The 17,277-nt window shown below is 33.4% G+C and overlaps 1 protein-coding gene across 1 annotated transcript; it reads right to left on the reverse strand.

Moving 5' to 3' along the window:
• Positions 1-6,962: 6,962 nt before the first annotated feature.
• LOC149166105 (uncharacterized) lies at positions 6,963-8,969 on the reverse strand. Its single transcript, XM_089431284.1, has 4 exons — positions 8,416-8,969; positions 8,051-8,341; positions 7,410-7,583; positions 6,963-7,233 (listed from the first exon to the last, which is right to left on the reverse strand). The coding sequence occupies exons 1-4, from the start codon at positions 8,476-8,478 to the stop codon at positions 7,072-7,074; spliced, it is 690 nt and encodes a 229-aa protein (XP_089287410.1). The 5' UTR covers positions 8,479-8,969; the 3' UTR covers positions 6,963-7,071.
• Positions 8,970-17,277: the final 8,308 nt, after the last annotated feature.

A 17,277-nucleotide genomic window follows, 5' to 3' on the forward strand; every position in this document is an offset into this window, starting at 1 on the left:
CGATGATCCCCAACAGGTGGATTGGGTTATTGTAACCCTCTTTAATCATTCAATACTTACTATCTTCACCAACGTCTTTAGGAGAGAGAAATTTATAGTAAGACTTGGAAAGCCAAATTATATTAAACATCATGAATGAATGGATGAGAGACTAACTTGGAATTTTTCCAAAAACCCATATACATCCCAAACAACTCTAAAAAAAAGAGTAACTATATTAAACATCATGAATGAATGAATGAGAGACTAACTTGGAATTTTTCAAAAAACCCATATACATCCCAAACAACTCTAAAAAACGAGTAAAATTTCCAGTAAGACTTGGAAAGCAAAATTATATTAAACATCATGAATGAATGGATGAAAGACTAACTTGGAATTTTTCAAAAAACCCATATACATCCCAAACAACTCTAAAAAAACAATATATATATTATATATACAAATCAGGTTAAAATCAATGACAATGTACATACACAATGGTTGAACGTAGCTAATTAACCCTATACATACACAATGGCTAAAAATAGCTAATTAACTCTCAAGAAAGATTTACAACTACACTAACTCACCAAGCAACCCATCACAAAAAGAGGGCAAAAAATCTTGTATGTACATTGAGATTTACAATTAAATTAAATTTAACAAAAAGATTTACAATTAAACTAAATTCAACAAACAACCTCATATCCAACGTTAAAGTAGATTTCATAGGAGAGAATAAAAAAAAATCTTACAAAAATACGCTATCAGCTCTCGAAGATTTAACCAGAGGTCTTTGATCCATGAGTTCATCCACTGAAAAAATGGTGAGCCTATTCATCCACTACGTGGTTTTTATTCAACCAACTTTCCTTAAAACCAACCAGAAATTAATGAAGATTCCAACCATTTGTCCATTCTACATAAATGGAGCTTGGAATGAAACCCAATTCTCAACGCTCCCTCGGGCTTGGAAAAATCACCTCTCGTTACATTGCTATCCTATTGTTTTATGCATTAGGGTAATAAAAGATTGTAGTGAAGTAAGGTTAAGGGTTGTTTTTCTTGGACTACGTTTTTTTCATAATGAACATGCTTCGTAAGTTTATATATATATATTCAAACTAATTCATAACTATTTTTGTTTTCACCCATTTCGTTAACCCTGGCAAAAAAAAATTATTTTCCATACTCCCCTAATGTGATGTGGGTATTGAAGCAACTCAATTGATAGAAAGTAAATTGATTTATGACCCTCATAATATGGTTATTGAAAGAACTAAATTGAGGGAAAATAAATTTATTTATGACCCCAATAATGTGGGTATTGAAGGAACTAAATTGAGGGAAAATAAATTTATAAGTTAATAATTTTTATTTTATTTTTTAATTTCAAACTAATTCATAACTGTTTTTGTTTTCACCCATTTCATTAACCCTGGCAAAAAAAAATTCTTTTACATACTCCCTGAATATGGGTATTGAAGCAACTAAATTGATAGCAAGTAAATTGATTTATGACCCTAATAATATGGTTATTGAAAGAACTAAATTGAGGGAAAATAAATTCATCTATGACCCCAATAATGTGGGTATTGAAGGGACTAAATTGAGGGGAAATAAATTTATCTATGACCCCAATAACGTGGGTATTGAAGGGACTAAATTGAGGGGAAATAAATTTATCTATGACCCCAATAACGTGGGTATTGAAGGGACTAAATTGAGGGAAAATAAATTTATCTCTGCCCCAATAACGTGGATATTGAAGGGACTAAATTGAAAGCAAATTGATCTCTTCTCCCAATAATGTTGGTATTGTGGGTATTAAAGGGACTAAATTGAAGGTAAATTGATATCTGCTTCCAATAATGTGAGTATTGAAGAAACTAAATTAAGAGAAAGGTAAATAAATATTAATAAATTTACTATTTTAAAGAGTTTTTGGTTCTATATTAAATACTTCAATTTGATTTTACACATATCTAAAAAATAATAAAATTTATGTCACAACAAATGTATACTATTTATTATTTAAGAAAAAAAAGAAAAAGAAAATATTACTAATTATTTCAAAAACTTCAAAATTCTAACGCTGAAATTCCAGAGCAATAGATATCAGAATTTTTAGTAAATAACTTTTTTGCTTTTAGCTACCTTCAAACAAGCTATGAAAATCTACATAAAGTCTCATGAACATAAATAATTTTCATTTAATAAATAAATAAATATACCCTATATATCTTTGATTTGCATGCATAAATGACATATTTGTGCAATTTTACAACCATTGTCTTCCTACTCACTAATATTCCTTGTAATTACCCTATTCACTAATATTCCTTTTGTAATTACCTTTTTTTGTTTCAAGCTTCTATGCAAGGCCTTTTTTAATATTCCTCTTAGTTGTGTATAGTATTTTGATTTTTTTAATTGAAAAAATTGTTTTTTGAAGCCTAAACTTTGTGCTACGCTACAAAATAAATGTGTTTTTCACTTCTTATACTAAAAACAAGAAATTATGTTTTATATTAAAAAATATTATTAAATTCATGATTCAGAAAAATGTTCTATATTAAATATTTCAATTTTATGCACATCTAAAAAATAAAATTGAATAAAATTTATATATGACAATAAATGTACACTATCTTTTATAAAAAAAACTTGAAAAAATCATTATTAATTATTTCAAAAACATAAGAGTTCTCAGACTCAAATTCCAATAGATATCCGAAATTTAAGTAGATAACTTTTTTTTCCTTCACAATAAACTTTGTTCCGAGTTTTAAAGTTGATCTTTGAATTTAGAAAACTCCCTCTAGTTTATGGATTATTGAATTGAAATTTAGAAAAAAAAAATTCAACCGTCTGAATTTATAAAAGTCATTCATGCGTTAAATAATAATTAGAATTTTTAGCTATTTTGGAATGAGCTTTGAAAATCTGCATAAAGTCTAAAGAACATCAATTAGGGAAGGTTTAAATTACAAACTTCTTACTTTTGAATTTAGAACTTAGAGACGCATTCTAATTTCGATCGATTTTTAGATTTATAATATAGAAAACCGCAGGAAATTCATCTCCTCCATGAACTTCGATTTAAGTAAAAGTAATCAAACTGCTGTAACTCTGTAGGCTATCATTCAACTCTGCAAAATGCTTCAATTATACTCAAGACAACTAATAAAAGAACATAGTAAATGCTTAAATTATACTCGAGACAACTAATAGAACAACATAGTAAAGTGATTTCTGGTATTATTCTTTACTGTAAGACTTCCCTGTGGCACCGTGCAATATTTAGCTTCACTGTAAGACCCGCCTGTGGCACCATGCAATATTTAGCTGTTGTATTCGAGTTTGTATGTGCACATAAAGGTTATAAAGAACAATATTTAGCTGTTGTATTCCAGCTTGTATGTGCCCATAAAGTTTTTAAAGAACTAAATATTTATAGAAAAAATAATAACGAAGATTTTTTGGACAAATTCTGCTTTGAAAAAAACAGCTGAAGTTATGTCTAAAATTCCAATAGGGAGAGCCACAGAACAATTGAAAAGGAACAATTGTAAAGGCCACTCCAGATTACTTTGATCTTATTCTCAAAACAACCAATACACTCCATTGCGCTTAAAATGACAAACAAAAAGAAAGTGACAGATTAACCAAGGAGCGAATTCCAAACAAAAAGAAGGTGACAGATTAACCAAGGAGCGAATTCCAGTACATCACCCGTTTCATCAAAACCTTTTCAGATCACGGATTCTCATACCAAAATGCTCATCAAGAAGTTGGGAAACTATATAACTTCCAAACCAGTTTGCATGAATTGGTTGTTGGTGTAATTTTAGTTACGATTCATTGAACCACTTCCTTTCGTCTTTCCGTCAAGCTGCGTAAATCAAGGAGGCAGGATGATGCATTGAACCACTTAGTTCGGTCTCTCCTTCAGCGGCGCAAATCAAAGAAGCAGTTACTAGCGGTAATCAGTCTCTCCTTCAGCGGCGCGAATCAAGGAAGCAGTTACTAGTGGTAAGTGGTGAGATCTATGGCCTAATACCTTTCTATCGTCTAACATTAAATACATTTATTTAGTTACAATGACTTTGTGCATTAAGAAACAACAGAAGAAGGAGATTAAGACTGTTACTGGAGATGAAGTAGTCCAGAAACGTCCAGAAATGTCCCTGAAAGTTGAATCGCCCAAAAGCAAAGCCTACATCTCATTTACTGGAAGAAAACAACAAAGCCTGTTATGAAATTATGTACTGAGACTACTGATGGTTTTTCCATAGAAGCTAAAGAGCATGCTTTGGTTTGGTATCATCTTGATGCTGATCTAGATTAATTTTTCAATAGGTTGTGCATAAACAAATCTGCTCTAGGATTAAATTGGACAAAAAATGACATTCAAGAAAATTTGAAAAAGGAATGGTCTACATGTTGGATCGAACAATTCTTGAAACTCTTAGTATAGACATTCAAACAATGTAGAACCGATTATTTTAGTAAACTTAGGCTTCTACATAACAATCAAGTCTACCTTCTTCTAGGATTTCTCTAGTGGAAATCTGAAATGTGCACAACTTAGAGCTCAGGTGAATATCAGAGAAAATATTTGTTTAACAGTCATCTTCGTTATCGAATTTTTCAATAGGTTGTGCAGAAACAAATATATTCTAGGATTAAATTGGACCCAAAAGAACATTCCTGACTTAAAATATATGGGATACTAATTAACATGTTTGATAATAACTAAAAATGTAATATGGGGTGCAGGTTGCATTGTAAATGTATTTTTTAAATAGTTAAATATTTAAAAGATAAAAATTCTACTGTAAATGTATTTTTAAAATAGCTAAACATTTAAAAGATAAAAGGTTGAATTGTAAATGTATTTCGTATCAAAATGAGCCTACTGTGGTAAAGCTACCGGGAAGATGTAAGATTGTTACGTATTTACTTTTTTTATTTCGTATCAAAATGAGCCTACTGTGGTAAAGCTACCCGGAAGATGTAAGATGAGAAGAGTACACATCAGTTATGAAGTGATAGAGCTAATGGTTATTATGAGGTAAGTGAGTGATTTATATGTGTATTCATATTCATGGGCTGGAATTGAAGCAAAAAAGAGGTAAATGATTCTTGCATCAAGGTTGAAGCTACACTCGGAAATGACTAAAATAGTAGCATTTTGGTGTAGATCTGGGTGACTCAGCAACCCTGGAGACAGGGATGGTGAAGGCAGCAACATTTCCTGGCCGAGAAGCAAATGGGATTCCTATGGTGAAGGCAGCAACAATTCCTGGCCGAGAAGCAAATGGGATTCCTCTTTGTATCAGAATCACTAATGAGACCTCCTCAATAGAGGTGTTAGCACAAATTACAATGTATAAAACTCAACACCAACATTACTGCAATTTTTTGTAAACTCCAAGTTGTTGAAAGAGTATCAATAACCAATTCTCTTGCAGAAACCAGGATTCAGGAAAAGCATTTTTCTATACAATTTCTTTAGCTGAGTGTAAAATTTAACTAAATTGAAGAAGTGCAGATCTGTTAAAAATTTAATACCTGTTAAACATGTACAAATTAATGGTTAAGATTATTCAATTCGAATACAAACAAAATTATGAATCCCAATCATTAAAAATTTTACATTATTAATGAAAAAACAAGAAGTTCACGGTTCTGAAGCTTCTTTTTCCTTACTATTTTTGCAGATAATAACTTATTGTACTTTGCTTTTTACAGATAAAGCTCTGCCTCCGCTGAAAAATACATTGCAATCTTCTAGGTTGGAAGGAACTTGCAATGAAGCTGACCTCGTTGACAAACATCATCTGATAATGCAAATTATGTATAAACAACCCTCCATTGATCCGAGTTATATTTGCATTGGAGAATTACTACACTCGTAGTGTCAAATCATACACAGAGATCTCGGTTAAAAACATCGTGCAGTAAAATTTCTGAGATTCAGGTACTCAGAGAAATGGGCGATTGCAGAGGTTTTCATTGGGTCTTCCCTTTGCATTATTGTCCCTCATCTTTGCAGTTTTGGGTGCAATCATCTGGATCTTGGGGTAAGTTTCCTTTTTGCAAATCTCTCAACATATCCACTTTTTTAGATTTCTGGGTTCTTAACATTTAGATTGTATGGCCAATGGATTATAAATTTCTGGAATATGAGTTTTTGTTGCCATATCTTGTATCAGTTTTGAACCTATTCAAAAGGAACAATTCAAAAGGAACAATGGTAAAGGCCACTCCATATTACTTTGATCTTATTCTCAAAACAACCAATAAACTCCATTGCACTTAAAATGACAAACAAAAAGAAAGTGACAGATTAACCAAGGAGCGAATTCCAAACAAAAAGAAGGTGACAGATTAACCAAGGAGCGAATTCCAGTACATCACCTGTTTCATCAAAACATTTTCAGATCACGGATTCTCATACCAAAATGCTCATCAAGAAGCTGGGAAACTATATAACTTCCAAACCAGTTTGGATGAATTGGTTGTTGGTGTAATTTGAATTGTAAATATTGGATGGGTAAGATTATTTTCATCGTCTAACACTTAAATCAAAGACTCAGAAATGTACACATAACCCAAGAGGAAAGTTGATTTTAAAGGGAAACGTCTTACGGCGTAATTAATCAAAACAAAAACCAATAAAGGTTTACACTATATAGAAAACAATAGGTTGTTAAAATAAAGTTAGCTTGAATATTTGTTAATTATCAATGTAACTGGGAAAAAAAAAAAATTTAAGAGTACAATCATGTTCACGGACCTGAATTAAGTTTTTCAAAATAACTTTGATATTACGAGAAAATAAATATATTTTGACCTAAATTATTCTCAAAATAACTTTTATATTACCAGAGAATCAATATAAAATGTATATATATAAACCCAAGTCTATGCTAACCGTTTGTTATTCATTACAGAAGCAAAAAAGAGCCCAAGGTTGCCAAAGATTATATGTTCATTGGAGATGTGAAAGAGCTTTCAGCTGCTTCATATCTTCTAACCTTTTGGAACCTTGATACTTGACCTTCTAGATTAAAATATGAGTTAATAACTAATTTTTTCTGTCAGTTCAGAAAATAGCAAAGGCAATTGTTCTGACCTGTAGATAGTTGCTTGACCGCCTGTGAAATCAGAAGTAGCCTGCCATATCGTGTGCTTCCTTGGCAGGGGATTGGACTCCTTGAAGAACACAGGAGACCTAGATAACTGGACAATATAACAAATGGAAAATCTTAATTTTTAGTGTTCCAACTTACAACTGAATCCACAGGAGGCCTGGATAACTAGACAATATGACAAACAGAAAAACACTTTACTTTGAAATAATTATCTTAATTTTTAGTGTTCCCACCTACAATTGAATCAACGTTCTTGTTCCATACCTCAATAATCAATGTAGCAGGCTTATTTTCAGGGCATGTTGCCTTCAGACCAGTAATATCTGACCACTGTACTTCTATCTTGCTCTTCAGTCCACTTTCCAACACCTCCCAGAGAAGCTTCCGCTTAGCAAAGTAACATTTTACTACCAAGTCACCTTCATATCTCGAAACACACTGTCAAAACGAAAACAAAAAACCTTTTTGAATGAATGATAAGTGACCAGAAAAAACTAATAATGGCATCCATAGAAGTTAGATGTTGTTACAGGGCCTTGATATAACATAGATCAGTCATAAACCCAAATCCATTAAGGATCAAAAGATTTGCTGCTTAAAATATTTTAGCTCCCTTTAACATGGATCTATTCTAATTTTTTTTTATAGATTTCATGTTAGGTGATCCTAACAGAAAGAAGTTTTCTATACATTTCATGTTAGGATCACCAAACAGAAAGAAGTGTTAGGATGCGAAGTGTTAGGATGTCTTCTGGGATTCTACCAGACAACTATATTCCACATAATACCATCAGCAAAACCATGAATTCTTATAAACATGAAATTCATAAAAACTATTTAGAACTAGTCAAGTTTACTGAAAACACCCTAACATTTCACAGCTCTTAAAAGTATACAACATTTACCTTCCACGAGCCAATTCTTAGAATTGAGGCAGAGAAGTTAGTTGCCTTCTTTTTATGAAGAAAATTGGTGTGAACCACTGCACACCTCCGGTTTTCTATTTCCCCTGCTTCCCCTGCTTCCTGGATGGATCTCACTGTATGCACATATCCCAAATTTTCCTGGTTTTTCAGACATGATAAGCTCAGCTGAGCAAGATCTAGCAAGGAAGGGCTCTTTCTCAGCTTCAACCCAAGCGGGCTATTCCCATTCGTTGCACTGAATGAATTATCAATCGATACAGCACTTGCCTCCTGAGAAAATGAAATGGGTATTAACTAAAACTCCATAAATGGAATAAATTCTTAGCCAAGTACTAGAAATCTACCTGGACCATAAACTTGGCACGCTTGGAGCTCGGGATTTCATGTTCCTCATAAAATTTCTCCATGCGAGCAAATGATCAAATATATTTACAACCTGCAATTTTTGCAATTTGCAATTTGTTGCTTCTGGAAACTTCTCACCCCAATTCTTGCGCGGACTAGGATCAGTCTTGGAATATGCTGAGAATCGAACCCTGGCCAATTGTGGTAGAGGACCAGATCCCAACAGGAATGTTTCTGTAATGCGATAAGCAAGGCTGGTTTTTTCTGTGACCTGGTCAATATTGAATAGATGTCTGTGAATAAACAATAAATTCTTACAGCAGCAGGAGGCTTGTCACGCTATATAACTCTTTGAACCTTTGTTGCCATATCTTGCATTTCAGGGCTGCTTTACAATTCATTGAACCACGTCCTTTCGTCTTTCCGTCAAGCTGCGTAAATCAAGGAGGCGGGATGATGCATTGAACCACTTAGTTCGGTCTCTCCTTCAGCGGCGCGAATCAAAGAAGCAGTTACTAGTGGTAATCAGTCTCTCCTTCAGCGGCGAGTGGTGAGATCTATGGCCTAAAACCTTTCTATCGTCTAACAAGCAATCGAACGGTGCGAAACCGTCCAGAGTGGCAGCTGGGAAAGTCTTTCTCAGAGGCACGAATCAAGGAAGTAGTTACTAGTGGTAAGTGGTGAGATCTATGGCCTAAAACCTTTCTATCGTCTAACAAGTAATCGAACGGTGCAAAACCGTCCAGAGTGGCAGCTGGGAAAGTCTTTCTCAGAGGGAAACACCTTACGACGTAATTATAAATTATAAAAAATAACTAAAATTTTAATGACAAATTTTCTAATATGATAGTGATTTTATGACCAATAATTTACGATTTTTTAAAGATCAAATATGATAAAAAATTGATTACAAATGTAATGATTTTATTATTGTCATTTTATTATTATTTAAATAACAAGTTTTAAAATACAAAATTTTTAATTAATTAAACGTGGTTGACATAGGTTGAAAGATTTATTTGTAACTACACAAACTATTAATAAATATATAATAATAAAAATAATATTACAAAAAAATTATTACATTCCACACAAACTATTACATCCCACACATGACTTGAAGTATGTAGACCCAACATATGAAATATAATTACTTATATTGTATTTTATTTTGCATTAGAACTTAAAATATTTAAAAGAGTTCATGATGCATTAGTGACTTCACAACATAGTCTTCTCCTTGATAGAGTTTATGGAAAAATATGTGTATAAATAGTATTTGATAATACTTTCTATTACTAGATAAAATGAAGATGTTTAGGATTATTTTAAGTGATTTTTTTTTGTATGATGAAACTAATGTATTTAGATTTTAAATATATTAGTTATATTATTATTATTATTTTTAATTTAATATTAATATTTTTATAAAAATATAAATATTTAATTATTAAAAGTCAACCATGGTTAACTATGTTTATTTTAGTGCTTATGATATGAATCCCTTGGGTTTATTATTCCCTTGGGTTAACCATGGTCAATCATAGCCAACCATGGTCAACCATGGTCGAATGTCGCATTGTGACAAAAATTTCCTGTAGCAATATGCTTCTGATATGCCTTCTCTCTATTGAACACCACACCATATCCTTTGTCTTCATGTACAACTACAAAAACTAGATTTTTCTTCAGACTAAGCACATACATTTCATTCTTTAGGTGAATATGGGAGCACGACTCTGTCTTAAAGGTGATAGTACCAATCTCTTTGGTACTATACCTTATATCATCTCCAAGCTCTATGTGTAATTTTAGATCCTTCGTGTCTAAGATGCTGAAGAAATACTTATTTCTTGTCATATGAAATGAAGTGCCAAAGTCTAAATAACATACACTACCTTGTACAATACTTTCCATGCAAGAAATAAGGGTGAATTCCAACTTGAATTGTGACGTGATATCATCTCCTCCTACTCCTTTTGTGTGCTTCTTACTTTATTTCTTGTGTGGACACTTGGTTGCATAATGTCTATATTCATGGCAGTGAAACCATTTAATTTTACTGAGGTCATTCTTCTCACCATGGTTCTGGCTAGAATATTCCTTTTTTGGACCTTCTTTCCTTTGGATTTCTTTCATTTTCTTGCTAAAGAAAAGTTTTCTTTGTCATCAGTTTTGGATGAGACTCCATCTCTAGTGTTTCTTCTAATCTCCTCTTGCACCAAGTCAGACCTAAGTATCTCCCAATCTAGAAGCTTGTCTCTTCCATTAATGGAATCCTAATCATTGTGCCAGGACTTTGTAAGACTGAGGAGTTCTAAGCTCACAAGTTCAGATGATGGCACAGTCTCTCCAACTCCTCCAATTTCATCTCTCACTTGAGTGAATTTGGATACATATTGAACAATAGTTTCATTTTTATTTATTCGAGTGTTCCTAATCTTATCCCTCAACGCCATCTTCCTGGAATCACTGCTACTTTCAAGTAGATCTTTGATAGTTTTCTACATTGACAAAGTAGTCTTCTTTCCTTGCAACTTTGAAACCACATGGTCTTTGACTGCCTCTAGGATAATCCCCTTGGATTTTACAATATCTTTTTTCCACTGAGCCTGTTGTTATGCATTTGATGCTATTGGTTTTGGAATATACGTTTTTGTGTATTCTAATACCCCATTTTCATTCAACGCAACTTCCATTCCTTATTTTCAAGAAAATAAATTTGAAGTTACCTCCAATACATACTCAAGCATCAATCCATTGAAATATATTGTTCCTGCACTGAAGAAATACCCGCACCGAAAATATGCAATTTAAAATTTCTTTGAGAGCTGATTGGGAACCTAGTTTCTATGTAGTTTTCAAATGCTCTAATATCATGTAGAAATAGCTCAAAAATTGTAGTTGTTAATGAATTCAGACAGAAAAAATAGACACAAATTTGTTATACTCAATCTACGAAAGGGAAAACATATAATAGAAACAAATGCAATCATTCAATCAAAATGAACATAATTTTTACTGGGGAACCCAACTATGAAAATTCCCTCCACTATTTATATTATATCATATGAGAATAATGATCTATTACAATGGTAGCTTCAAGCCTTGAAGCTCAACCTGCACTGCAATATATTGATTTCCTCGTGAGTCTACTCTGGCCAATACTTAGCCAAAATAGGCCTCATGCTTCCTCCTATTTCCTTATGTAATTCCTGATGAAATTAGCTCACTTGCTACATGCAAACTTTGTACACTCAATAGTATACAATAGTGATTACAATTATGGCATTTTCCTCCACTTCACTAGGCAATTTCAATTGCATGCATGACTAGGGCTATTTTTGTTAACTTTCCTTGTTAATTGAGAGATCAGTGAGTTAACAACAATTAAAAATACTCAACTGAACTCATAATGACTCTATTCTATACTAGACCTTAGATATCTGACTTTAAATAAAAATAACACCTCTAGATAGGTAGACCTTAGCCACCAACTTACACACAACTCTACTTCTAGCCCATAAACTTGAATTGAGTGATTAAACTAAATGATTTAGCCATGTCACTCCTACTAACTTCCTGGAAACTCATCCTGCTAAAGTGGAAATTCAAATTTCTCAATTTGACTAAGGCACAAGTCAAATGAAGCCTTTTCTTGCTACAATTTAATACATAGTGCCAAAAATATTGAATATATGCATAGTTGTGACTCTTATAGTTATATCACATGATTTAGTTATTGCTACAATTCATGTTCAAATGTAGTTGTAGCTTACAGTGTATGCTAAAGCTACAACTAACAATGTTGTAACTCTGCAATTAACATTATTGTACCTTCTTTTCATATTTAACTAATTACTCGATTTTAAAATTCATCTTCTTTAATTCAAACTTATCTTTTATAAATTACAAATTTTCTTGTGGTGTGATTCTTTATATCACAACTTGGTTTCAATCTCTTACACATATTTTTTATCTATTGCATTTCATGTTCATTCCTATTACATAATTCAATATCATTTGAAACACTTCAACAAGTCACCTTCTACTACTAGTGTGCTTAATTTCCTGCAAAGTGTGCTCTTTACTTTCATGTAAGAGTGTTTTTTATTGCAAGTGTGATGTGCATTTATTTTTGTGATTTCTGAAACGATCTCAACGGATTTCCCTATGGCATTCATTTAGAATACTACAAATATAGATTCTACTAGAATATATGGTTCGTGATAGCTTGCAAGTTCTAAATGTGACCTTAGTTAACGATTAAATGCACATGATTTTGGTTGTATTTGTGAGAAATTAGAAAGGTAATTAAAATTCCCATGAGCAAGTATACCTTATACGCATGCATATGTAATTTTAAGGGTCTCTCAAAGGCACTCCCAGTAAGCATTCAAATCAGTCACCATGATAACAACTAGGAGAAACATTTAAACTATGAAAATATCCCCTTATGATGTCATGAGTTCCATGACTATGTTCATATATTGATGAAATTCGCATTAAATGTGAATCATCCACCAATATATGCTTCACAAGAAATAGATCATGAAGGATTCACAAGGGTTGCCATCAAGTGAAAAAACGCCAAAAAATTGGTAGGAGATTCTTTCATTAAACGAAGAAAATATACAAATTGGTACATAATCCATCATAATTTCTTGATGAAAAATAACCCACTTTGGTACATAATCCATCAACTTTGATTTTCATTTAAGTTGTTGAATAGAAGTTTTAGTCTAGTAGAAGATAGAAGAATTTAGGGTTTGATATTGCCTTGTATGCATATATCATAATGTTCTCCTATGGACAATATGAAGATAAATTTTATTAGAAGGCAACTACTTTTCATTTTCTTGAGTTGTAATGTTTATGAAAATTGAAGTGTTTGTACCGACATTTTTCATTTAACATATCAAAGTAAAAGTGTAAATATAGAAACTTAGTAGTAGTTATTACAGCCCACATCTTACCAGAGAGGCGTTACAACTGACCCATCTAAAAGCCCCAGCATTACCAGCTCACGGCCCGATCAACTCCCCATATCACATCCCAATATGAGGCCACAGAGAAGGCCCTCCTATACTACTATAAGAGAGAACTAAATATAAAGGCAAGTGAAGTTGTTGAACTCTAGAAAGAAGTCTCATTTCAACTATGCACAGACCGTTTGGGTGAGTCCGGTCCCACAGTTGGTGGGTGCCGTTACACAAGCGGTTACACAACAGGGTAGTGTCCAGTAGACCTACTATACCGCTACTACTCTACAACTAGTAGTTCTACTCTAGAGCTTCAGACTACTGCTAATCATTTCCTATATGGGGCCTTAGGGCAAGTAAGAAAGAAAGTGTCCATTCCGTGCCGTGCCATCCAGAATTGGGGGGAGCAAGGTACGAAAGGTAAATAGCAGTACCTCCTCTCCTTGTCACTTAGTAGGAACTCAACTTTTCCGCTTCATATATCAGTTTGATTTTTTCTAAAAATATAGCATCCATTCAAGTGGCATGGACTAGGCTTCCCTACAATACTTATTTTAAATATCTTGATATGTGAGTGGTTTAACTTCTTTCCTTAATGTGAAAATAATAACTTTTAACCCACAAAAATTACATATTTAAAAATTTAATATCACATTGTATACGAGTATAAAGTCAGTTGAGTTATATTTAACTGTGTGTTTCAATTTTTTAATGTAAAATTTAAAAAATGATTTAATAAAATAGCGTAGTGTATAAGTATTAAATTTATTCGGAATTTGGAAGAGATTTATTAGGATGGCAAGTTTGAGTCAAAAATACACTTTTCTCCCACTTTTCTTTGAGAGCATTAAAGGTATCTTCTTAGGTTAGTCTGAGGAACCCGGATATCAAGGAAGAAGCTAAGTTTCTTCAACTCAATATAGTTGGTTAGCCAAGGCTTTGTTATATTGATTCTAGATGGATGTACCGTCGTTGATTTTATTTTATTTACAGAGGATTTTATTTTATTTTTTTTATTTACAGACGGTCGCGATTGAGTTGAAAGAGAATATGCTTCATCTTATCTTTTATCTCATATATATATATATGAAAAATGAAATTATAGAAATTTTGTGAAAAAATGAAATATACTCCTATTTATTTATTTTTATGAAAACATGAAATTATGGAAATTTTGTGAAAAAATAGAATAGGCTCCTTGCATCCATCTCTCTCATGTGCGCTCTTACTTTTCAATCACATCACATGCTCATACACATGTCCACCCTCTTACTTTTCAATCACATGACATGCTTACACAAGCATTTTGTATAATTCTTTAAAAATATTATTTTTAGAATTAAGAACTTTTATTATTTTATAAAATACAAATATATTTTAAAATAAAATACAAATAAAAATAAATATTTCTGTTATTAAAAATATATAATCAATTATTATATATTTAATTATACTTTTAAAATATCTTCCCCTTAACATGTGATCGGCATCATGTTTTATATAAAAAATAATGATAGTCACCGTCATAAAAATCGGAAAAGCCAAACGAAGTGGAACTAACTTGATAATTTCACAAATAATGATTACCTTTCCATTGTGACAAAGTGGACCTTTAAGTAGATTATATTGACGTGGGAGAATGTTGGTAGAAGAATTGATAAAATATGATGGTATATTATAAATAGCGAGCGGAAGTTTGGAAGCAGTTACCAGTGATCCACATATGGAAACCCCGGTTCAACCCTCATCGTTTACGTTAATTAATTGCGCGTACCAGTACTAATCGAGGCTGGGGCTGTGGTATTGCTGAAATGAGGGCTTGAGGTTATCACGAACCAAAAGAAATACAATTTCCGTATTATAAATTTCCTATGTTTTAGAATTTTTATAATAATTGTCACTTAAGTTTGTTTGAATTTTATGGTCCTGGAATTGGAATTGTCACGTTTCAGCAGTAAAATTCAAGTAATTTAAATATTTAAAAAGTATTTAGGAGGTTTTATTTATTTATATTTTAAATTTATTAATGGCATCATCCTCTGTCTGATCTTTAAAATCAAGAGCCTCTTGTATAGTTAATGGAGATCTAATGTTGTCAGTAAGGTATGATACATGGTGCTTATTAGTTTTGAACATTGTGACACTTGGCTGTGCTGGAGGATATAAGGCTAAGTTCTTGATATTCGCTCCCCTTGTTATGGTCGTATTGCCTTGTCGGCAGCCAATATAGGCATCAGCAGTTGCAAGCCAAGGTCTTCCTAAAATCAATGGGTGTCCATCAACTTGGCTTTTGGGATTTATTACCAGAAAATCAGTCGGATATTCTCAGGAGTCAATAGATACCATGACATCATGTAGCGTACCCTCTGGCCTAACCACAGATCGGTCAGCCGGCTCTAACAAGGTAGAGGTGGGTTCTACAGATGTAATGCCTAGATTTTGGCAAGTAGTAGTTGTTAAGATGTTGATTGCAGCTCCTAGATCAACTAAGGCATTAGGGAAGGTTTGACCATAAATTTGTACGGTGACTATTGGATTTCCTGGGTCTTCGTATTTAATGGGAATTTTTTTTTTCCTACTAATAAGTCAGATAGAGTGCCAACTACTTGGACTCTTGGATTGTTTGCTGCATTCCTCCTTGGTTTTTTTACTCACAATTCTTTGATAGTCTTTGCATATATCGGAATGTCTTGAATGGCTTGGAGGAATGGAATTTTTATGTACAAATTTTGTAATTCTCGCAGAATGTCAAAATCAGGATATTGTGTAGGTCGAGGTATGATTAATCATTCTGGGAATGGGGGAGTGGATGTGGTTGTTTGGTTATGAGTTTGTTGTTTGTTCACATCCTCTTCTTGTGACAGATGTTCTCTGGGTAACTAATTTTCAACATGGGCTGTCCTTTCTCCCTTAGTTTCAATAATATGCCTAGATCTTAACTGAAGATCATTACACTCCCTCAGATCAGCTCCTATTTCTGATGTTTCTATTATTTGGACAGATTGGACTGGTATGTTATTTGGATTGGGGTTGGGTTGGGCTGAGAGTTGCGGTCTCAGATTAGACTGGGGATTTTGTTGTAGGGCTGGCAGTGTAGGTTGAGGGAGCGGCATGGTTCCTACTGGCTGATGCATCGGTCTTTGCCAGTTTGTCTGCCAGGCTGAACTTTGTGAATTAGGCGGAGTCCATTGCGGTGGGTATGCGTTACTTTGCCAATATGGTGGAGTATAGTGAAAATTCGGCCAACCAGATGGGCTTGCCTGATTCAGCCACGGGGTTGATGAAGGAAACCACTGAGGTGACCAATTTGGGGGCGGGGGTTGGGATTGAATTTGCCACATATTATATTGTTGAGCATTATACTGCGGAGACTGAAAAGAAGAGGCCCGGTCCGAAAACATACCAGATTGTCGCAGCTGCCACTGACGGCGCTGGTTGAGCAAATATACTGATTTTGGCTCTTCTTCTGCTTCCTTATATATTGCTTTTAATCCGGGAAGTGAGGGAGAACTTTCCGTAAGGTGATCTTTTGTGCAGATGGCGCATGTTCGGACTGCATCTAGTGGACACTCCTTATGGCTATGTTTCTTCTTGCATCGGGGACAGAAGATTGCCAAATTCTATTCTACCTCCATTTGCTTCTGCTTGGCCTGCATAACATCAAGTTGTGTAGTTAGCGTCCCCAGTATATCAGTTTTAAAATTTTCCAATAGATTTCCAATTTCTGCACGCATTACTCCTTCTGTCGAAATTTTATTATCTCTTACAAACCAATCATGTTCTGCCGGTTTCAATCTTGTGCTGCCTCTCGAACTCCTGATACATAAGTCAATAATGTCAGCAAAATTTTCCTAATAAATATCTCCTTTTCCCATAATA

Source organism: Pinus tabuliformis, chromosome 5_1 (genome assembly GCF_031772625.1).
Source record: "Pinus tabuliformis cultivar Carrire ecotype Pingquan chromosome 5_1, CPIR1, whole genome shotgun sequence".
Classification (NCBI taxonomy): Eukaryota; Viridiplantae; Streptophyta; class Pinopsida; order Pinales; family Pinaceae; genus Pinus; species Pinus tabuliformis.